The sequence below is a fragment of the Palaemon carinicauda genome, chromosome 27 (assembly GCF_036898095.1).
Source record: "Palaemon carinicauda isolate YSFRI2023 chromosome 27, ASM3689809v2, whole genome shotgun sequence".
Taxonomy (NCBI): domain Eukaryota; kingdom Metazoa; phylum Arthropoda; class Malacostraca; order Decapoda; family Palaemonidae; genus Palaemon; species Palaemon carinicauda.
In genome coordinates this window covers 83925125-83940143 of record NC_090751.1, presented here as the reverse complement: position 1 = coordinate 83940143, position 15019 = coordinate 83925125, and the positions used below count along the sequence as shown (strand labels likewise).

Here is a 15019-nt window from a genome sequence, read left to right as displayed (position 1 = left end):
GAAGGCTCTCCTCCCCCTTCCGTACATCCTTCGAAGGGGAAAGGGAGTCCCGCGGGCTCTTCTGCTGCCAAGCCTCCCTCTAGGGGGAGTGCTTTGACTGAGACTCCCCTTCGCAGGATTGATGGTCCTGACGATCTTCCTCGTGGCCGCCTTCGCTGTAAGGCTCACCGTCCGCTGCGCCGCAAGGGCCTCCCGTCTCCCTATAAGGGTGCTAAGAGGCGCCTTTTTGAATCTTCGCCTTCTTCCTCTGAGGGGGACTCTCCTCGCCGTAAGCAGCCTGCAGCTCCAGCTTCCTTAGACCTCTGTGGGGATTGGTCTCCTACGCCTTCCAGACCTTCAGCTTCTGGTGCAGATGTCCAGCAGCCTGACCTCGTCACCCGACGGGCAACGGTCCCTTCGGGGCAAAGGGATGCTTTCCACGGTGTGGGTTCTTCCCTTGCGCGTCAGGGTTCCCCTGCGCGCCCTTCTGCAGTGTTAGCGCACAGGCGCTCCCCTGCTCGTCAGCGCTCTCCTGATCGTCAGCGCTCTCCTGTTCGTCAGCGCTCTTCTGATGATCATCGCCCCACTGCTCGCCAGCGCTCTCCTGAGGACTCCGAACATCCTGCTGTTCCTGTTGTGCGCCCTGCGCGCCATCGGTCTCCTGAGCGCTCTAGTTCTCCTGCCCGTCAGAGCGCACCTGCGCTTCCAGTTCCTGATACGCGCCCTGTGCGCCCACGTTCGCCCGCGCGACCTAGAACTTCGGTTCAGTTCTTGACCAAGGACTCTTCTCCTCGCCCTCGCGATCCTGCTCGTCAGCTTGTTCCAGCGCCTCCTGTTCCTGAGCCCGTTCGTGAGCGTTCGCCTCAGCGCCCCGCGCCCCGCGCCGGCAGTTCCCTCACAGGATTCCACGCGTCGCCCTCCTGCTCGCCAGGGATCACAGACGCATCAACATTCGCCTGCTCGTCAGCGATCTCCTGCGCGTCAACGGTCCCCAGCGCGTCAGCGATCACCTGAACATCGGCGATCTCCCAGGGAGAAGTAGGTTCCTAAGAGTTCTGTCAGGAAGGCTCCATCCCCTTCGCAGGCGCTTTCTTCTTCTCCCGAGGACGAGGTTTTACCGTCCTCGGGAGAATCCAGTGAGGTGATAGTCTCCCCCTCGGCACCAAGGGGGGAGTCGTCTCCTCATGGAGGAGAATCGTCTCGCGCGGAGGGCGCTTTCCGAACCTCTTTGTTGGGGTCGTGTATCCCGCCCAGGAGGGAACCCAAGGACTCCAAGACAATCCCGAAGTCGTCTTCTAGGATTCGTCAGGAACCAGCTGCGCCCCGGGAGAACGTCCACGCATCTCCCCAGGAAGAGATTCCGGGGACGGGAGACTTAGCTGCCAGTCCGCAAGAAGGAGACCAGCAGGAGTCTGAGCATGCCTTCTGGCAGGTCCTGAGCCTGATGAGGCAACTCAACGGGTTCATGGACCCCGTGATTGCCCCCCGAGAAGGCAAGGACATGGTCCTGGACCAGGTGTACGGTACTCAGAAGCTCCCTCTGACCAGTGCGGCTCTGCCCTGGTTCCAGGGGTTGAAGAGTGCCAGAGCCAGGGCCAATGCCCAACTCGCGACTCTTGCTTCCTCCAGTCGTTCCTCTGCCGGGAACAAACTCCTCCCACCACCTCGTCTCCAGCAGAGGAGGTATTTTGAGATCTTGGGGGAGTCTAGTCTCGCTCTTCCTCTCCATCATTCCGTAGAAGAGCTTGCTAAGGGAGTTCCTCTGGAGAAGCTCTCCGCCCGGCAGGTGACGTTCTCGGTGTCGGAGATCCTGAGCCATGAGAAGGTCGCGAAGTGCGCCATGCAGGCCACTTCGTGGCTGGATATATGGCTAGGGTCTCTGGGCATCCTATTGCGCTCCGAGGACTTGTCTAAGGAGACCAATAGGAAGGCCCTTGAGACCTTCCTACTCTCGGGCACCCGCTCCATTGAGTTCCTGGCACACCAGGTTACCACCCTGTGGGCCAACTCGGTATTGAAGTGGCGTGATGCGGTGACTGAGAAGTTCCACCCGAAGGTCCCCGCCGTGGATGTCTGTAGGCTCAGACATGCTTCCCTCCTTGGGGGGAACCTGTTGGAGCATCAGGATATGGAACGAACGGCTGAGAGGTGGAGGAAGTCTATCCAGGACTCCCTCATCCATAGGGCCCTTACAGCTTGGCCCTATAAGCCGCCAGCTCCGCAGCAACAGCAGTAGCAGCCTCGCAAGACACCAAAGCAGGCACCGGCAGCTAAGAAAGTGGTGTCTAAGCCCCACCCCTTTCCAGCCAAGGTCAAAAGGGGCGGTAAGTCCTCCAGGGGAGGCAAGACTCCTAGAGGGAGCGGCCACGGCCGCAAACGCTAGGAGTGGCAGTCCCCCCGCGTGTTCACCTGTGGGGGGGGATGCCTTCGACGTTGTGTGCACAGGTGGCAGCAACATGGGGCCGATGCTTGGACGATTTCTGTGATCGGCCAAGGCTATCGCGTCCCGTTCATAACATCTCAACCTCCCCTGACAGCGAATCCAGTGTCGTTGAGCTCCTATGCCATGGGATCGGTAAAGAGGCTAGCCCTTCAGGCAGAAGTCGAGACCATGCTCAAGAAGGATGCTCTCCAGGAGGTCGTCGACGGCTCCCCAGGCTTCTTCAGTCGACTCTTTCTTGTAAAGAAGGCGTCTGGAGGCTGGAGACCTGTCATCGACCTCTCGGCTCTGAACAAGTTTGTCAAGCAAACTCGGTTCAGCATGGAGACAGCGGACACGGTCAGACTTGCGGTGAGACCTCTAGACTTCATGTGCACACTGGATCTAAAGGACGCGTACTTCCAGATCCAAATCCATCCGTCTTCCAGGAAGTACTTGAGATTCAGCCTAGACGACAAGACCTACCAGTTCAAGGTGCTGTGTTTCGGTCTCTCCACAGCACCTCAGGTGTTCACCAGAGTGTTCACCCTGATTTCATCTTGGGCGCACAGGAACGGCATCCGTCTCCTTCGTTATCTGGACGACTGGCTGATCCTAGCAGACTCGGAGTCGACCCTTCTTCGACACCGAGACAGGCTTCTGAGTCTTTGCCAGGATCTGGGGATCGTGGTAAACCTCGAGAAGTCCACTCTGCAGCCGTCCCAACGACTGGTTTATCTAGGCATGTTGTTAGACACCAATCTCCACAAGGCCTTTCCATCAGACGACAGGATAGCAAGGCTAAGGAGGGTGGCGGAACCCTTCCTCAGGCGAGAAGAGCTTCCCGCCCAATCATGGTTGCGTCTCTTAGGTCACCTGTCCTCCCTGGCTCGTCTGGTTCCAAACGGCCGCCTCAGGATGAGATCCCTGCAGTGACGGCTCAAGTCCCGGTGGAATCAAGGATCCGATTCCCCGGACGTACAGGTCCCAATAGGATCTTTGGAACGGACGGACCTGGGGTGGTGGCTGGTCGACGAGAACCTGCGAAAGGGAGTGGATCTTCTCTTTCTCCCCCCGGAATTGACACTGTTTTCGGACGCGTCAAAAGAAGGGTGGGGGGCGCACGTTCTGAACCAGAGGACCTCAGACCTTTGGTCAGAATCAGAAAAGTACCTGCACATCAACCTGCTAAGAGTTGAAGGCCGTCTTTCTGGCTCTTCAACAGTTCCAACGGACCCTGGCTGGTCACTCCGTGGTGGTGATGAGCGACAACACCACGGTAGTGGCTTATATCAACAAGCAGGGAGGTACTTTTTCGCAGCAGCTATCCCATCTTGCAGTAGAGATTCTGAGGTGGACCGAAGTCCACTCTGTAACACTATCAGCTCGCTTCATTCCTGGGAAGAGGAATGTGCTCGCCGACAGTCTGAGCAGGGCTTCGCAGATAGTGAGTACCGAGTGGTCTTTGGATCCTCAGATAGCCAACAAAGTCTTGACTTTGTGGGGTTCCCCGACCGTGGATCTATTCGTGACAGCGTTGAATTTCAAACTGCCTCTGTACTGCTCCCCATTTCTGGACCCCAAGGCTCTTTGGCAAGATGCTTTCCAGCAACGGTGGGGCAACATCGACGTGTACGCCTTCCCACCGTTCTGTCTGATGAGAAGGGTGCTCAACAGGACCAGAAACAGGACTCTGATAGCTCCGCTATGACATCACGCGGAATGGTTCCCGGACCTTCTGCAGCTCCTGACGGAGCTCCCGAGAGAACTTCCCCCACGACGCGAGCTACTCAGACAACCACACTCCAATATCCCTCACAAGGCCGTGGCCTCGCTTCGGCTTCACGCCTGGAGACTGTCCAGCATCTCCTCACGGAGAGAGGCTTTTCGCAACAGGTTGCGGAGAGAATGTCTCGGCACCTGTGAAAGTCCTCTAAGGGAGTCTACCAGGCAAAGTGGAGAGTCTTCTGTGGTTGGTGTCGTGGGAGGGGTATCTCTCCACTCGATGCCACTATTCCAGCAATAGCGGAGTTCCTCGTGTATCTGCGGGAGGAAATGCGCCTTTCTGTCTTGGCAGTGAAAGGCTATCGCTCAGCCTTAAGCTTGGCTTCCAGGCTGAAAGGTGTGGACATTTCTTCCTCGCTGGAACTCTCTCTACTCATACGTAGCTATGAGCTTACCTGCCCCCAGTCGGAAGTGAGACCTCCTCCTTGGAACGTGGTTCGGGTTCTCAGGGCTCTTAAGAGACCTCCCTTCGAACCATTACGCCAGGCCTCTGATTGCCACCTGTCTTGGAGGACGGCTTTCCTGCTCGCTTTGGCTTCGGCCAAGCGAGTTAGTGAATTTCATGGTCTCTCGTACGACATCGCCCATTCAAGGGGATGGGGGGAGGTAACGTTCAGATTCGTCCCTGAGTTTGTTGCCAAGACTCAGAATCCTGGAGTGCCGGATCCACGGTTCGACTCTTTCAGGATCGCGAGTCTCCGTTCTGTAACAAGCGACCCAGACCAGCTGCTACTATGTCCAGTGAGGTGACTGAGGTATTACTTGAAGAGAACAGCTGCAGTTCGTCCCCAAGTGCGGGCATTGTTTGTGAGCACAGGCAGGACAAAGAGGAGGGTCACCAAGAATACCATCTCGGCTTGGATTCGAAGGGTTATCTACCACGCCTTGAATCCAGACCCTCCTCCGTCACGTCGCCCTAGGGCACATGACGTCAGGGGCGTTGCTGCGTACCTGGCCTTCAAGAGAAACTTCTCTGTGATGCAGGTACTTCAAGCTGGGGTCTGGAAGCGTCAAACGACCTTCACAGCCCACTACCTGCAGGACGTGACCTACAGGAGCCTCGATACGTTTTCTATCGGCCCTGTGGTGGCTGCACAACAGCTTGTCTAACCTCAGGCTCCTTTATGGACAAGTAGCAGTAGGTTGAGGGCGTTGTTACCCGGTTTTAGTCTGCGTGAATGAAGTATGTCTGACCATTATTTCTTTCTTCATTCTCCCCTCTCTTGGGGAAGCAGCATCCTGGTCTTTGCATAGCTGACCTCGACCTCTGCAGGTAACCCATGCTTCCTTGTGCTCCTAGTATTAAGTTTAATACTGTACTGTCGCGTCCCCCATACCCTGACGAGGTGGTATTGGGAACGTCCTATCCTAGATTCCTATCTAAAGGTCTCGAAGTCAACTTCATAGGACGAATCACACTTTCCTCCACACACAACTTATGTAGGCCACTCGTTCCTAGCGAAGCAAGGAACTTGTGAGGTGCAGGGGCTCCTTTTCTCAAGTGCTACTCACTGGGAGGCGGAGCCCCCGGGCAAAGCCAAAGTCAGTAAGGCTGGGGACTTTCCACCCTTCCTAAGGGGTAAGTCACCCAATGTAAATAGCGTGATTTGTATTTCGGTTACGGAACAAATGAAAAATTCGGAGATAATTTGTATTTTTCCTAACCATACAAACCTTAGCTATTTACACATATTTGCCCGCCAGCCCTGACCCCCAAGTCAAGTCCTACCTCTAAGTGAAGTGAAGCAAATCACCAGTGTGTGGGGGGGGGGAGGGGTAACAAGCTACTCCTTCCCCTACCCCCGCTAATTAGCGCAGGGGTAGTTAACCCTCGTTAAAAACTATTGGCTCGTCATTTCAGCTACGCCGAAAGGTAAACCCAATGTAAATTTGTCATTTTTCTAAATACTTTGTATCAACTGTTTTTCTGTGTTTTTAAAATTTGGTATTGGTAGGCTAAATTTAATTTTGATAAAGAAATTCCTTTTTCTGGTCATTTACTCTTTCTTCAAAGGTAGGTGAACAAAAACTTCATTTCAGTACAGCATATTTATTAATGAATTGTAGTCAAATATGGGTAGAAGTTCTGTAAATATTCTTGTGTAGACTTCGGGTGATATAAAAACATTTCAGCTGTAGTCTCGGTTGATCATTCTCAATTCTCTGTCATAGAGAAGAGTGACAAGATAAGCTACTCTGCAAGCTTATATACATGGTTATGGGACAGGAAGTGGGCTGCTCCAGTGCGTTAAATGTCCGAGGAACGATACCGTAATTTTCATTTCCTTGGTGCCAGGCCAGTCAATCTTGTATTGAGAACATGAAGGTTGCTGTGCTCTTCTCCCTATGAAGCTTTGGGATAAGAGGTATTTGTAGTTCAGGAGTGCTAAGTGTTACCCATCTGAATTGTCCTCACCACTGCTGGTAGTGGAAATGTATCCTGAGTGGTAGTCATGTTAGGCATCTTATTGCTGTTCAGTTCCTTCAGCATACATAACGAGTATTGGTTGTTATCTCCATCAGTGACAGAGAGGTGGTTAATTACGACCTCACATCAGATGGCATTGTTATGATTGTTCTGAGCTTGGTTTCTGATGCCATTTTTCTCGACATGGCAAGAAATTTTCCTTGAAAATTGCATCATGGTCATATTGATAAAAGTATTGGGATGTTCATGATCAAGACATTGTAATGTTAAACCACTTTTATTGTAAAGGTATCTTGCATTGTTGGGGATGGGTTGTCTTACATCAGGAGGCTGTTTTAGCTTATTTTTGTTATTATTTAAGTTGTTTCTCTGGTTTAGTGTTATTAATGTGTCCTTCAATGATGTCACTGTATTACCCATGAAACTTTTCTGTATACTGTAGTACAGTCTAAGGGCGCCTTAGATGAAGGTGGACAGCAGAGGTCATTAGACTAGCTGCTGCTGCTGGGCTCGATGGTAGAGTCGTTGGTCAGGTTGCTGCTGGGCTTAGGGGTGGGGATAAAGCAGGAATATCTCAAATATATTTTGTCTTGTTTGTTTCTGCCTATGCTTAAGTAGGGAGGCTTAGTGTATATCAGTAATTTTCACAATGATTAATATCAGCCCCCAGGAGTCAATAGAACTGTTGTGGGGGTGAATACATGTCAAGAGGTTGATAGAATGTAAAGGGGTCACCTGAATCTTGAGAAATTGAAGCATAATAATTTTGTAGCCTTGCTTGAGGGTACACTCGGGCACACTATCCTATCTTATTTCTCTTCCTCCTTTTTTGTTAAAGATTTTATAGTTTATATAGGGAGTATATATTTTAATGTTACTGTTCTTGAAATGTTTTATTTTTCCTTGTTGCCTTTCATCACTGGGCTATTTTCCCTGTTGGAGCCCCTGGGCTTATAACATCCTGCTTTTCTAACTAGGGTTGTAGCTTAGCAATTAATAATAATAATAACAATAATATAAAATAAAGAGAATGTTCATATTTCTCATATAATAAAGTTATTGAATGTTTCTTTGTCATGCCAGATGAATATAGATGAATAATGAGAAGTAATGGAATATTGAATAGAATTAGGACATAAGGACTGCATGAGGTGAAACTATCCATAATTTTAATGAAATTATATTTCTGACAACCTCTGAAACCTCTGAGATCAAACCTATTTTCCTGATATGGAAATGCAAAGATAAAAAATATTTTTCGGAGAAACTTTGGAACACCTAAGATCAACACAATTCTCTGATAACCTATGGAACCCCTGAGATTAAAAGTATTTTGTGTTATATGTTGCGTAATCTTTCCTGTTTTAGGTCTGCACTACAATCCAACTGACAAATGTGTAGACTAAACCATGCTCTTATTACAGTAGTACCTTTTCGATTCGCTGATGCTGAGTTCTCACTTAAAAGATGAATAGTCTACTGGTAACTTTTTTTTTACATTCCTTAATATTCCTAATTCATTATGCTCACACAACACTAGTATATATATATATATATATATATATATATATATATATATATATATATATATATATATATATATATATATATATATATATATATATATATATATATATATATATATATATATATATATATATATAGATATACTGTAGATATACAGTACTGTATATGCTTATATTTCATGCAGTAGTAGTTCTTTTTATAAGTTTAATTCATTCTAGGAGCAAGCTCGCAACCCAAAATACATTCATTTTAATACAATTTTTCCTATAAGAAGTAAAGGAAATTCACTTGATGCATTTCACAAGGCCATAAATAGACATATACGCTAATTTTTTTAAGTTGTATAATGGAATTTAGTTAACAAATTATAGCCCCCACACCTCATCAGAAGTTAATACAAATTTAAAATTCACACTAAAAAATAAATATTGACAAATTAACTCATACTTTACCTTTAAAGGTTTAAATTCCGCTCATAAATGGCAGAGGCAAGGGACAGTGACATTGCTCTATCGAGCAGGACAATGCCCTAGAGACTGGCCATATATACATGTGATGAGTGCCCAAGCCCCTTCTCTACCCAAGCTAAGACCAAGGAGAGCCATGCAGTGGCTGCTGATAACTCTGCAGATAGACCTATAAGCTCCCCCAAACCCATATCCTTAGCTCACAAGGATGGTGAGCTTCCAGCGACCAAAGAAACTAACGAGTTTGAGTGGGACTCGAACCCCAGTCTGGCGTTCATCAATCAGGGACATTACCACATCTGCCACCACAACCCCTAAAAGGAGAGTCTTGGTTGGCATGAGGGATATGAGAGAGGAGGAAAAGGGGGAGGAGGAGGGAGTTACTGCTTGGAGGGAGAATCTCCCGCTATAAGTATATATACTGTAGTAAAATTGAGTAGCGAGAGTTCTCTTTCTTGAACGACGTTTACTATCACTAACTGAATAACTTAATTTACATATTACTGACACTTGATTGCCATTTGTTTTTACATTCTTACTTTCAGTTTTTAAAAAGAATCTATACCTAGGTGAATGTTTTTGCTATGTCTTTATAATGGCAAAAAAAAAAAGGGTAAAGATAATATGAACGCTGTGTGTGGCTTATGGGCAAACTCTAATTCTCTTAAAAATCCTTAATATTGAATGACCAGCCAAGGCCAGAGTTGAAATGTCTCCATATTACTTGAATTCTATTCCAAAACACCTAAGAAACATTAATATAGATTTGACTACCAATTTAGTAATGAATACTATATAGTATACTAAAAATGAAGAATTTGCTCACCTATATTTGAGGAAAGAATTTATGACCTGGAAAAATAAATTTTCTATTAAAATGAATTTGGCCAAATTTAGTAAATCTCAATAATGCTGTAAAATAACTAATAAAAAAATTGAGGAAGCAGGTTAAAGTTTAAAATCACATCTGCTAAAGCAGCCATTATTTTAAATAAAACTTGCATTGAAGAGGGATTTCTCCTATTTCTATAGTTATTTTTACTATTTTTAGGAATAATGTTGCTATTATAAATTTTGCTGTTATCATTGTTGTTGAAATATATAGCTTTAAGTAAAGCAGTCTTCTTTAATCTTCTGAAATAGAGGATGCAGTCAACGTATTTTTTTTTTTAATCCATATTGTATCAGGTAGCCAGCCATATAAGAATCCTTATTCTAGACTTGTTAAGTCTTTCTGATTATTAGAAGAAATTTTAGGCTTTAAATATGGGAAGATGTGATTATGATTCCTAAAATATTTGGTATTGAAGTATGGCATGTTGACTGGAATGAAAGTATCCTAAGACTGCTTTTTTTTTTAATCATCCCATCCTTCCTCTTGCTGTTTTAGGTTTAATAATGTAAAAGAGATGGATGCAGCCTCCAGACAGCTTTTATTTCTCCAGCTGCGTCACGACATGTTGGAAGGTCGTTTGCCTGTCTCTTCTAATGTACTTAAGCAGTTAGCAGCCTTAGCCCTTCAAGCAGAGTTTGGAGACCAAAGAAAACAGGTACAGTATGTTATGAATTTGTTTTATTTGATGAATAGATATTTGAAAATGAAGGAAACAAAACTAAAGGGATTTTGACGAAGGAAAAATCTATTTCTGGGGAGAGACCTGTGACACCCGGTGAAAAAGTCCTTCTTTGTACTTTTTCTGATATAAATCTTCCAAATATACCAGAGAAAATTAAAAGCATGGAATGCAGAGGTTACAACCCTCGCGCGAGCACCTTGTTGGTGTCGTATATCTAACAAGGGCGTTTGTAAAACACTATTCACAGGCTGTCTTCCATTTAGATAATCCCTTCATCAAAGGGGGAGGGCCGTGACAAGCCCTAGAGAATACAGTTGGGTTACCCTACTGACACCTACCACTCGCGCTCACCAGGTCATCCTTCTGCAAGAACATATGGCTTGGCAAGGAAAGGGTGGGTCCGTACAAAAATAACCGGGAAGGATTTCACCGGGCGTCACAGGTCTCTCCCCAGAAATAGATTTTTTCTTCGTCAAAATCCCTTTTCTGGGTCGACCTGTGACGGCCGGTGAAAATGTACCAGAGAATGCCTTCCAAGCCCAATAAATTAATAACATAATGAGGAGAATACAATCACCATGTACGACAATACTATGATATAATAAAGTAATCGTCCAATTACCAACCAGCCAAATGACATAGGGAACGTAAGGTTAAATAATAATGACGACAAGGAACCAACTGAGTGTCGAATCGCAAAAGGCATCAAACCTTACATGTCTAAGTATATCTAAACATTAAAGGAACGGTAACTACAATAACAGTTGAACCATAGGAATTAAACATGGCAAATATCATAGGGCTAACGAACTACCAAGGAGAGCGGCGACGTGGTGTGAGTGGCGGGTAGGAGGGAGAAGAGAAGAGATGGAAGAAAGGAAGAAGAGGAGATTAATGGGGAGGGATAAGGCTCCCCTCTGCCATCGTCGGGTATTTAAGGGCCTGTAAGATCTTTAGATATTGGCGTTTGACAACCATAGGGGATTTCCAACCCGTATATTTTTTAAAATCATCAAAGTCCCTGTTCTGGAAGTCATTGTTGGAGGCATCTACTGTCCGTATATCATGAGCCTGGGGAAATGATTCCGGATTAGTATGTTTAATGAAGTAGAGGATTTGTTGCCTGATACCGTGAATGGAAATAGTACCTCCTTGTTCCCTGATAACCAAGGGGCCAGACGAGCGGGTGGCAGTTCTAGCTAAAAAGGGCCTTGAGAGTGTGACTGTACACGGAGAAAAATCCTGGGGATGAAGAATAATCTTCAGAGGGGAGCACCTATTTTGCGGATCCTCATTTTTTAGCTAGGAAAGCTTTGTCTGGAAAAGGAGTACTTCGGCTGAAGGGAGGAAATCTATGTTTTCCGGGTTTCGTGAGAGAGCTGCTAGTTCTGATGTTCCATCACCTGAGGTGAAAGCCGTTAGAAATAAAGTCTTCCTAAGAAGAGTGATATAAGAGCAGGATTCATTGTCCGTGTCCATCGCAAGTTTGAGAACACCGTTCAGAGACCAAGAGTCCTTTTGTGGCCGAACCGAAGGTCGAAGCCTAGCACATGTTTTTGGGATTGATGAGAAATAGGAATCAGCTAGGTTAATGTTGAACCCAACAAGGAAGATCTTCTTCAAAGCTGACTTGATGGTGGTTATTAAAGTGCTAACTGTTAGGCCTTTGTCAAATAGGAACCTCAAGAAAGAGATGGCTAAATGCGGGGACATACAAGTATGGTCTGCACTCTTAGGGGACCTGCTAGTTGTTAACGGCCGAATCATATTGGCGAATTGTCGAGTCCCTTTTGTCCCATTCGATGAAGAGATCGTTTTCCGGTTCAATGTTCGCGTCTTTACGAGCTGCCAACTTCCTGTAGTCCACAAAGTTAGAGTTTTGGCTATCCTTGAGTAATCTGACACAGTGAGTTTGGATACTCGGGTCAGTTTGAGGAACGGGATCCGGATGGGACTGAGTTTCAACTCGAGGAGGAGAGGAAACCAACTGTTCTTGGCCAGTGAGGTGGTACTAAAGCCACTGCGCCCCGGAAGGAGCGTAGTTTGTGTAAAAGTTTTTAGAAGATTCCCTGGGGGAGATAGGGAAATCTTCTTCTAATGGTTCCAATCCCGGGGTAATGCGTCCATGGCATGGGAAATCTTCTTCTAATGGTTCCAATCCCGGGGTAATGCGTCCATGGCATAAGCCCGAGGGTCCAGGGTTGGGGTCACATAACAAGGAAGTTTGTGATTCATCTGAGTTGCGAATAGATCTACCTGGAGGCCTGGAACGAGCCTGAGTATCCACCGGAATGAAATTATGTCTAGAGACCATTCTGACTCCAGTGGATCCGTCCTGGATAGTGAGTCCGCTCTCACATTCTGGCCTCCCGCTAGGTGAGGTGCTGACAGGAACCAGTTCTTTTCTGTTGCCCAGGCGAAGATAGTGACCAGGATCTGATTCAGGTTGGGTGACTTGGATCCTCCCCTGTTGACGTAGTGTACTGCGTCTGTGCTGTCTGACACTACAGTGAACCCTCGTTTATCGCGGTAGATAGGTTCCAGACCCGGCCGCGATAGGTGAAAATCCGCGAAGTAGTGACACCATATTTACCTATTTATTTAACATGTATATTCAGACTTTTAAAACCTTCCCTTGTACGTAGTACTGTTAACAAACTACCTTTTAATGTACAGAACACTTAATGCATGTACTAACGTACCCTAAACTAAAACAGGCACAAATATTAAAGGCGACTTTATATCATGCGTTTACTAAACACGCCAAAAAGCACGATAAAAATGGCAACCAATGTTTTGTTTACGTTTATCTCTGATTATAATGAAGAAACAAACGCATTTACACATTTGTGTATAGGTTAGTTTTAGCATCGATTATATTGATTATTCAGTACAGTATGTTGATTTGATTATTACTAATGTTTTACTTAATTTTTCTTAGGACTTCCAAATGAAATGTTTTTCTTTATGACGCCGCCTGAAACGACGGCGTCATAAAGTACGCTCAGTAAACAAACTAAGGAATTTAACGCGCATGATGAAAGTGATAAATAATGGTATTACAGTAAAAGCTTTTATAAAATATGTTATTACAAATATTATTTACCGTATCTATATAAAATCATACATACGTAGCAAAGCAGGAAAACAATCTACGAGAGAGAGACAGAGAGAGAGAGAGAGAGAGAGAGAGAGAGAGAGAGAGAGAGAGAGAGAGAGAGAGAGAGAGAGAGTTGTTTTACATACGTAAATGTAAATTTTAAACAAAAAAAAATAGCCCCATTTCAGGGTCAAGAACACTGCCATGGCTTTGAGAACAATGATATGGGACTGTTTCATGGCGAGTGACCAAGAACCTGAAACATCTGATGTTCGGAGTAATCCCCCCATCCACTTAGAGACGCGGCTGTATGGAATGTCACTTGTGGAGGTGGGAATTGTAGAGGAACCGATTTGGAGAGGTCCTTCGGTTCGGACCATGGGCGTAGTCTCATTTTCAAGACAGAGGGGATCTTCGAGACCTTGTCTCTTATAGGTACTGTAGCTCTCTTTTTCCAAACTCGATTGATGTCTTTGAGTTTGGCTTTTATTAGGAGATCTGTTACTGAAGTGAATTGGAAAAGTCCGAGGATACTTTCTAAGGCTCTTCGGACACCTGTTTGTGTTTGAGAAAATTTTTGATCTTGGAAACTATTCCTCTTACCTTTTGGAAGGGAGAGACAACGTGTGCTTCGAAAGGTCCTACTGAATGGCTAACCATTCTAAGTGGCCTGATGGTTGCAGGCGAGATTTTTTGGAGATTGACCCGAAATCACAGGTTGTCGAGAAATCGAAGTAATTCCTTTGTAGCTCTGTTGCCTTCTATGTCCGGCCGGGCCCAAATGAGCCAACCGGCCAGATAAGCAATGATCTGTATCTCTTGGTTCCTGAGTTGTTTTAACACTCTCTCTCCCAGTTTCGTGAATATCCTGGGATCAATGTTGAGGCCAAAGGGCATGTCTTGAACACAAAGGCTTTCCTGCTTAGGCGGAAACCCAGATAAGAAGAGAAGTTTCGAGCTATAGGCGCAAGATAATAGTCGTCGGTAAGATCGACAGAGGTGGTGACGGTCCCACGGGGAAGTAAGGTCCGTACCTGAGAGATAGTCAACATCCGGAACTTGTCGCAGAGAATGTAAGAGTTTAGCTTGACAAGTCCAGGTCCACTCTCAATGCCGACAAGCCTTTCTTCGGAATTGTGAACAGGTGCCTTTGGAACTTCAGTGATCGATCCCGTTTGATTGCTTCTTCTTGAGTAACCCTGTGGTGTACTCTTTCAGGATGGGAGTGGATTTCTGGGAGAAGGTCACTGGTGGAGGAGGAGGACCTTGTGGCCATTTTCACCTCAAACCTTTAGAGATTATGCTATGAGCCCACAGACCGAAGGTCCAATGGTCTCGAAAGTGGTAAAGTCTACCCCCTACCGGGACCACCGCGTTGTGAGGGAGTGAATCTAGGTACTTTCCTTCTCCGAGCCCCCTTTTTCCTAGGTCCGTCTCGATGGCGAGACTGTCTTCTACTCCTGTAGCTTCCTCTCTGGTGTCCACGAAAGGAGCCTGAGGGTTCGGATCTAGGGCTGTATGCAGGTAAAACATCCCAACGGGGTTGGGCTGTGTACCTGGGGAATCAGTGAGGTAGACCACCTGATGAGGGGGATTTGGATGCATAGACGTCGAATCAGAGGAAGGCTGTGATGACGAGTGGGTAACCGACTATCGATTCCTGTCTGATAGAGGCCTCAGACAGAACGTATTTCCCACAACTAACCCGATCAGACCATCAAACGTGTAGGTCGAATT

The 15019-nt window shown here is 46.4% G+C and overlaps 1 protein-coding gene across 2 annotated transcripts in view; it reads left to right on the top strand.

Moving 5' to 3' along the window:
- LOC137620779 (uncharacterized) overlaps positions 1 to 15019 on the top strand; it is a 650311-nt gene that overhangs the window by 70100 nt on the left and 565192 nt on the right. For both annotated transcript variants that reach the window (XM_068351207.1, XM_068351206.1), the window contains exon 11: positions 9996 to 10155. In XM_068351207.1, coding sequence (XP_068207308.1) covers positions 9996 to 10155 — 160 coding nt within the window. The remainder of the gene's footprint in view (positions 1 to 9995; positions 10156 to 15019) is intronic.